We start from the raw sequence: 8,741 nt of genomic DNA, 5'->3' as shown, positions 1-8,741 counted from the left end.
GATCATACCTTGGTCGTTAAACAAAGTCAAGGACCTTTAGTTCCTCCTCAAGCGCTATCGGGTAATATTCTGAGCCACGTCCTTGGAGCTGTTTGGCAGAGACTGAAACCCCCAGCAGGTGGAAGAAGTTAACTGCATGCTGCCCACAAGCATGTAGACCCCAGACCAGTTGGAACCAGAAGGCTGATGATGTTGAGTCCCCGTTACCTCACCACCAACCAATCAGAAGAACGTCCGTGAGCTGATCACGCACCCTGTAACCCTCTCTTCAACATGTAGCCCCTTTCGCTTTTCCCTGTATAGTCCTCAAGCAAAACCTCAGGAGGGGAGAGTTGGTTCTTTGGGCCATGAGTCCACCTTCTCCGCTGGACTGCCAGCTTCCTCAATAAAAGCTATCTTTCCTTTTACCCAACACTTGTCTCTCAGTATTGGAGTCCTGAATGATGCAAGACCTGCCTCATCTTCTGTAGTTTTCTCTACATGAAAAATAATTCAGGATTATTCTTCAGAGTTAAGAAATGTGGTTGGATAATCACAACGCCATTAAGCAACACCTCGTTGGACAGCAAAGAGGCGAAGCCGACTGGTAATGACCACACATGTCATGACTGTGAGAAGACTTTCATCTTTTTTTTTTTTTTTTTTTTTTTTTTTTGTGGTACGCGGGCCTCTCACTGTTGTGGCCTCTCCCGTTGCGGAGCACAGGCTCCGGACGCGCAGGCTCAGCAGCCATGGCTCACGGGCCCAACCGCTCCGCGGCATATGGGATCCTCCCAGACCGGGGCACGAACCCGTATCCCCTGCATCGGCAGGCGGACTCTCAACCACTGCGCCACCAGGGAGGCCCGACTTTCATCTTTATTGTAGTTCCCCAAAAGCTGCATCACACGGTACTCTTTAATAATCTAAAATAACATACAAAATAACATACAAATAACATGCTGAGACAAGTTAAAAAATTACGACTGAATTCCCACAATTCAATAATGAGAACTAAAAAAATAAAATTTATGCTTACAAGAATTGGGGGGAAATACCCACCAAGCTATAAGTAGAATGGAAATATTATATAATAGATAAAATGTATATTATGTAATAGATAAAATCAACAATCTCTCTTGAAAATGTGAGTAAAATTGTATATATGTGTAAATATACAACAGCTATGGTACTCATCAGAACACTTTGTAGGAACAAGATGTTTCAAAATGACAATTTCAAAACTATTTAAAATAAATATATAAATATAAAATATAAAAATACAATAATTTTATAGGTGACATTTTCAAAATAAGCCAGTGAAAGTTGTCATCAGTCAGAACCCTATGGCTCTAATTATATATTTTAAAGTTATTCCCTCCTATTCTGAGCCCCTACACTCCACCTTCAAACACTTCTAGACTGGGGCAAACAAGTGTATAAAAAATTGGACCTCCAATGTTCATCTCAGGGGAGATGGGAATGAAATGATCTGAAAATTAGGGTGGTGCCTTCCAAAAGGGTGGAATCTGAAAAAAACCTGTTTTCTTACTCTCCTGCCACAGACTCCTAGAAGCACACCCCGCTCCTAGGAGTATGACACGAAAACTCTCCTCAGCTCATTCTAGAAGATGCTGGCTTCTTCCCGATGATCTGCACAAGAGGCTTCTCCCTTCCTTCCTCACGGCTCTCATCAGTGTCTGGATTGACCTCGTGTTGAACATCCCCATCTCTCCTGCACTCTGTGATCTGGAAGTAAGAGAAGGAGCAAGGATGTCAGATTTCAAAGTGGCAACTGTCCAGATATAAAGGTTTTCACATTCTTAGTCAATTCTAACCAGAATTGAGACCCATTTATGATTGCAGTTTTATCTCAAGTTCTCCATTCTGAACCCCAATCCTGAACCATTCATTGTTTTCAAGTGCGATTCTTGGACTTTGGTGACCCTGACTCCAAAAACTACTGAATACACCTAAGGTCAGGCCCAGTAATCTGCTTTATAGCCCAGACTCCAGGTGATTCTGCTCAGGGAGCTGGCATTTGGAGAATGCTGCTTTAGTCTTAATTCACCTTGGTCCTTTGGCACCACTTAAATTCTGAACTTGGAAGCACACTACGGACATCACTGACAAGTCAATATCGTGGACCAGGAGACCTGAGGCCGGATCCCTAAACCTAACCCTGCGTGCTAATGTGTATGTTATTATTAATTTTTCATTTATTTACTTATTTTCTTTCTTTTATTTTTGGCTGCATTGGGTCTCTGTTGCTGCATGTGGGCTTTCTCTAGTTCTGGTGAGCGAGGACTACTCTCCGTTGCTTCTCGTGATGGCTTCTCTTGTTGCAGAGCATGGGCTCTAGGCACACAGGCTGAGTAGTTGCGGCTTGCGGGCTCTAGAACGCAGGCTCAGTAGTTGTGGCTCGTGGGCTCTAGAGCGCAGGCACAGTAGTTGTGGCGCACGGGCTTAGTTGCTCCGCGGCATGTGGGGTCTTCCCGGACCAGGGCTCGAACCCGTGTGCCCTGCATTGGCAGGCGGATTCTTAACCACTGCTCCACCAGGGAACTCCCTGGATGCTAACGTTTAAATAATACTGAGTCCTAAACTTGGTTAGTGTTATGGGCTGAATGTTTGTGTCCCCCCAAAATTCTTATGTTGAAATCTTAAACTCTTAACCCCTAAGGTGCTGGTATTAGGAGGTGGGGTCTTTGGGAGGTTATTAGGTCATGGGGTAGAGCCCTCATGAATGAGATTATTGCCCTTGTAAAAGAGACCGTGCTGTGTTGTTTATAAGCCACGCGGTCTGTAGTAGGGCATGTTGAATGGACTAAGACAGCTAGTTTGCAAGATTTAAACCAAATGTTTGCTCAATCCTCTGCCCACATCTAGAACTCTAATGTGTCAATTGCAATAAGCCATGCTGAAGATGGCATTCCTTAACCTTCAGTCGTTGTGATAAACCCCCTTGAACATAAACGTGAGGGGGAAAAGGTGAATTGTACAAGAGGAATCATTGGTCCAGAAGTGGTGAGTCAGGGGAAATAAAGAGTCCCAGTGATATGGCCATAGGCAATTTGAAAGTAAATTTGGATGAAAATAAAGCTAGTCATAATTCATCTTTTCTTATTGAACGTGTGGGCTGTTCTATCTAATATCCTGTTTGTAGACATTGACTTTGTTGTAGGTAAATGCTAGAACCCATATCCCTGAGGAATGTAAGGCCAAAAATGAATGAAAAAGAGAAACTGGAAACACAGTATATGGAAAACAATCACCATCTCGTCAAAGCTGTTATTTGGACCCAATTGCTTTGGGTGAAATGACTTCAGTGAGACCCATGCGTCTGGGACAAACTGGTTTCCCCGAGGTCTGGCGCCCACGGGCCCCGCGGTGCTGGTGTCTGTGTGTGGCTGTCAGTCCGTGGCTGGCGCTGAGTCCGCATGTGGCTGTGTGCCCGGCTGGCCCCCTTCACAGCGTGAGAGGTGATGTGGGTCCAGCAGTGGGATTCCTCCGATTTCCTCAGTAGACAACACGTCATTCCACCCGCACCTTTGCGCACGCAGACCTACCTTTGCGCAGGCCGATGACTTCAGGCCTGCGTGGTCCTGGGGCCTCTGGGGCAAGAGGGCGCGATCTCTTCCCCACACCCAGAGCTCTGGATCAAAAGCCTGGATCTGGAAAGACAAACAGCCCCTGGCAGTGAGGATGCCGCTGCCTCCCGTTGCCCGGCCTCCGGTTCCTTCTCGTCTCTCTCCAAGTCCCAAACCGAGTCCCCCATGATCCCCACCTCCTCTCCGGCCCTCCCCCTCCCCGAGACCACCACAGCCTGCCCACCTACTCACACTCTTCCCGAGTGACCCTCCTCTTCCAGCCCATGGAACGGATGAACCGCAAACGCAGTTTGTGGAACAAGGCATGCTGGGAGCGGTTCTCTCCATAGAGGAACAAAACGATGGCCTGCTTGGGGGCCTGGTTGTCCTCTTCCATGTCGCTGGCCACATAGCTGGGGAAAGACATCAGGTCGCTGTCATCAGGGCAGGAAGGGCCTCCACTTGAGATCAGCTTCCCAGAAAAGAGGCAGGCTGAGCATCCTCACACGACCCACCCAGCCCTGCCCAGCGTCACCGAGAGCCGCCCAGTCATCAAGGAGCCACTGCCAGGCAGGACCTGCGGAAGGGTGCCTCTCATGCCTTGATGATGAGGCCACGATCCAAACCCCCCGTTCCCTTCAACTTGTTTTATGTGCACACACCTCTCTCCCTATGTTGTAGGTACATGTACAGTTCGTGAGGGCAGGAGCTGATCTGATCTGTTTCTGCATTCATCCCTCTCTTAGCAAATGACACATTTAGGGCTTGGTTCATATTGATGCATGAATTCAACAGCCTTTTGTGAATCTCTGTTCCCACCACCTCATATTCCCCAGCATGTAGGGTGTACTTTATAAGGTTTGTTAGATGAATGAATGAATGGACATTTTATCTCATGGCCAAATGCAATACTGATTACCTGGAAGACTCACAATAACAAACATTTGCCAAATGAAAAGAATTGTGCTGAGTGTTTTGGGAATGCATTGACATTTTGACGATACCTGCCTTCCACATGGTGTCTAGTCTAGTGGGACTGGGGAAGGGGAAGGGGGGAGATAAGAAATGACTATAATGCAAAGCATCACATTATAATACGATTTTAACTAAAGTGCCTCCGGGATGCAGAAGTTAGGGAGATCGGGCATTGTGAAGGTTTTGGTGTTTGAACCCACTTTAAGGATAGGGTCATTTTCTTCAGATAAATGTGTGGGAAAGATACCTGGACAGAAAGCCCAATAGAAACTTAGAGGGCAGGGTATTTGGAAGGAACAGTGAAACACAGGAATAAAGTATCAGGACAGTGTGATGGAGATTGCAGAGAGAGTTGAATTCCAACCCAGAACTCTGGCCTTGATTTGGCATGCCATTAGCCAATGAAAATTGTGTGAAGTGGTCAGACCTGTGATTTGGAAGGATATTCAGGCAGATAGAGCCGACTGGCTTGGGAGACTTGGAAGAAACATCAGTGGGTAGCATTTGACACCAGATCCGCGCTATGTGATATGGGCCCCGATTGTGGCATTTGTCGTGGGAACGCAGAAACGGAAGATAATCACACTTGGTGCTGATGTGGGAAGACCCGAGGCCGGAGAATCAGAACTGGAAATGTCTCAAGTCTGTTTACTCGGGGGGCAGGATGGTGTCAGTTCTTTCTTCCTCTCCTCTTAGGAAGGTTTCGCGTTTTGCTTTGTTTCGTTGTGTTTTAATTAACATTAGGGTAGTTTGTTTTGACAATGAATGGTATAAAAAACAGAACTTGGTTTGAAAAAGAAACCACTGTACCGTAATCCTGTCATTTTCACACCCAGAGTAAACAGTACAAAGGGATTTAAAAAAATAGATGAAAAGTCGGAGACCCACGTCTCTCCCTCCGCCCTCCCAGGGTAGTGAATATTGATGGCGGGGATGGGGCAAGGTACTCACAGAGCTATGAAGGAATGGATTCTCTGGAATTCCCAGGAGAAGAGCCCAGCCCGGCTAACATAAGCTATCACCATGGACAGGAGATACCGATGGAAAGAGGGAAAAAACGTAGGAGACAGGTCACATCCTGGAAGAGGAGAAAGAGTGGGAGGGAGAAGAGAGCAGGGGACGAGGAATGGGTGGTGCCACTTGGAGGAGAGACCCCCGTGGGGGGTGAGCCTGGGGAGAGGACAGGAGGTCAGAGGTGGCGGCGCTCCCAGGATGGGAGGCTGTGGGATTGAGGGCGTGGACTTAGGGCCGCTGGCACAGGACGGTGTTCGATGAACCAGAGCCAAGGCGAGTCCCCAGGAGCTGAGAGGAGAGGGGACTTAGGCAGCAACCACCAAAGGGGCACACCTGGGGCTCAGATCCCGGAGGGGACCTCGAGGCCCCTGGAGGGAAGTGTTGACAAGGCATGAGGTTGGGAGGGGAGTGGAAACGTGGGTGTAGACAGCACCCAGCGCACCCACCCAGGACAGGCGCTGGCGCAGGAATCCATCTCAGTGGGTGACTTACCTTGTCAGATACTTCCAGGTTTTTGTCCCAGGCGAGGAATTTCTTAATGACGGGATCCTCTGTGAAAAGAGGGCAGATGTTGCCAGTGGGAACAGGGCTGTCGTGGGAGCATTCCAGAGCCAAGAGGGAGAACCGCGCCCCCCTGGGGAAATGCCAAGATGTGGCCCAGGGTGAAGCTGACGGGAAGAGGGGAGGGAAGACCATTCACTGTGGGAGGAAAGGGGGTGACTCCCCTTCTGGGGGGGCCGAGTGACCGGGAGTGATGCCCCTTCATCATGCATTTACGTACCACTGCAGAGGCCATCGAGTTACTCTCAGCCAATGTCTCAATTGACAGTCATGTCGGGGTGAACATGGCTTGTAAGCCCCCCCGCCCCCCGCCATATGCCAGTAAGATTCAAAAGGCCAGTAAGAGCTAGAGTCTCGGGTACAGTTGAAACCAAGCAAACCTAATCCTGTATCATTTCTAAATCTAACCTAGTCTTGTATCATTTCTAAATTTAACCTCATCCTGTATCATTTATGTGTCCCCTGTATCCTTTATCCGTAGACAGTCCGCCAGGGATGGAGAGCGCACCAAGTAGCAGGGAATTCTTTTCCACTGGAAAAGTGTAGTCATGGGAAGTTTTTGTCTGCTTGTTTTTCAAGTATAGGATTGGAGGGTGCTGGGCGGTGGGGACGGGCGGGTCCTTACCGAGCGTCCACTTGAAGACCTCGTGGTGCTCAGGCAGCACTGGAGACACCCGCTGTCGCTTCAGCTTCATCTGGAGCCCACTCAGCGACTCCACGACTGAGGTGTCCTGGGCCTCAGCGGCCGTGTTGCCCTCCACCTCCACTCTGAGTGCCACTGACCTCTTCCTCTTACAGCCGGGGCCCTGAGGCAGGGGGCTGCAACCGGCCCAGGGGGCTGACGAAGGAGAAGAGACTACAGTATGATGCTCTCGTCTTGGGAATTCAGCCACTGGTGACCACCCAACCCCACCCCGACTCCGCCTCCCCCTCGAAGCACCCCCGGGCTTTCCAGTCTCACAGACCGCCGACCTTGCCCCAAGTCATCTTTCCATCTTTCTCTGTCCATATCTACCTATCACCTCCCTGACTCTTTTTGTCATTTGTCCAGCTTCCTGTCCTCGAAACTCTTTCTCATGGTAGATAATTTCTCCCACCAAGAAAAAAAAAAAAAAAGAACCCTCCCCTTGTTTCCTCTCTTCCCTTCTCTTATCCTTGGATCTCATCTCCTAACCCTCTTTCTTGCTCCCCAGGTGTTCCGTGTCCCCAGCTTCTGTGCTCTCCTCCCTCAATCCCTTGCTTTCTGAATGTCTCCTTTCTTTCATAGGCATCTTACGCAGGTGCTCCTTCCCGACCTCTGTACCCTTTCCTCCTTACTGGTCAAGCCTCTGAAATTCCTTCTCGTGCCATCTCCCTCACCTGACGGTCCTGAGCTTTCTTCATAGACAGTCACCTCCAGGGGGTACCCTGAAGAGCTGGACTGAGAGTTCTGGTCCTCAGCCTGGGAACTCGGTTGACGATTGTCCATGATGTCTCCCAAACTCTTCCCTTCCTCGAAGCCTAGACTCTGCTTTGTCCCAACTCTTCTTCTGGACTTGGGCTAAACACAAGTGGTCATCCCTTCTCCAAGCTGCGGGGCAACTGTCAGTGGAGAGAAGCTCTGGCGAGATTCTGTTGTCTACTACTGCTGCCAAGCACCACGGAATCTGGTCCTTCCAATCAGAAAGGTCGGAAGCCTCTAATGTCATAATCGGAGTTTGAAGGAAACCAGTTTGAAGGAAAACGCAAGTAACTGTCAGACCTATGTGTGCACTTGTCCCAGAGATCAGGGGTAAATGGTATCTCCTGCCACTGACCCAACCTCTGCCCGTCCTACAAAACCCCCCTCAAGGCGTCCAGACCCCTCTTTACCGCTTCCCAGCAGGTGCACTGTCCTCTCCCTGCTGGACTCTCCCTCTCCGTCCCATTCCTTTTCCACGGCCTCGTGGGAGAGTGGGGAGAGGGACAAGGAAAGTTAGGGGAAGCAGCAACGGTTCAGCCTTATAAGAGTGAGATAAGGGCTTCCCTGGTGGCGCAGTGGTTGAGAGTCCACCTGCCGATGCAGGGGACACGGGTTGGCACCCCAGCTCGTGAAGATCCCAAATGCCACAGAGCGGCTGGGCCCGTGAGCCATGGCCGCTGAACCTGCGCGTCCGGAGCCTGTGCTCCACAACAGGAGAGGCCACAACAGTGGGAGGCCCGCGTACTGCAAAAAAAAGAAAAAAACATTGAGATAAGTATGTAAAAAAAGATCCCAGGTACATTGACTAACTGGATTAAAAAGTTACATTAAAACACGCAATTTGGCAAAGCTCTTCTGCTCAATGTTTACTGACACTGTGTTCAGAATTCTGTACTGGGGGAGCACACGTCCGCTCCCCTCAGGCACCTTTCAGTACAAGAGCCATTTGGAGAAGCTAAAATCATAGAAAACTACAGGTGCTCACGCATCCTTCAAAGGGTGTCTACAAACAGACACACAGACACAGACACAGACACACACACACACACAAAGGGCACCTTTGGATGTCACAAAGTCCATGGATTGTCCAAAGCCTGCCCCTCGATTCCAATTAATAAGTTGTAGTCTACGTATCAAAATTCTGAGAATGTGGTATCACTGTTGACCCAGAGATTTCACTA

General features: G+C 49.2%; 1 protein-coding gene across 1 annotated transcript; it reads right to left on the bottom strand.

The window, feature by feature from the left end:
* Positions 1–1,593: 1,593 nt before the first annotated feature.
* Positions 1,594–7,587, bottom strand: LOC307058917 (speedy protein E4-like; the record flags this gene model as incomplete). Its single annotated transcript, XM_079712620.1, has 7 exons — positions 1,594–1,728; positions 3,549–3,672; positions 3,818–3,982; positions 5,496–5,581; positions 6,051–6,109; positions 6,745–6,957; positions 7,479–7,587. 7 exons carry the CDS (start codon positions 7,585–7,587, stop codon positions 1,594–1,596), a joined length of 891 nt encoding a protein of 296 aa, XP_079568746.1.
* Positions 7,588–8,741: the final 1,154 nt, after the last annotated feature.

The sequence above is a fragment of the Hyperoodon ampullatus genome, assembly GCF_949752795.1.
Source record: "Hyperoodon ampullatus genome assembly, chromosome: 10".
Classification (NCBI taxonomy): domain Eukaryota; kingdom Metazoa; phylum Chordata; class Mammalia; order Artiodactyla; family Ziphiidae; genus Hyperoodon; species Hyperoodon ampullatus.
This window is presented reverse-complemented; position numbering and strand designations above follow the sequence as displayed.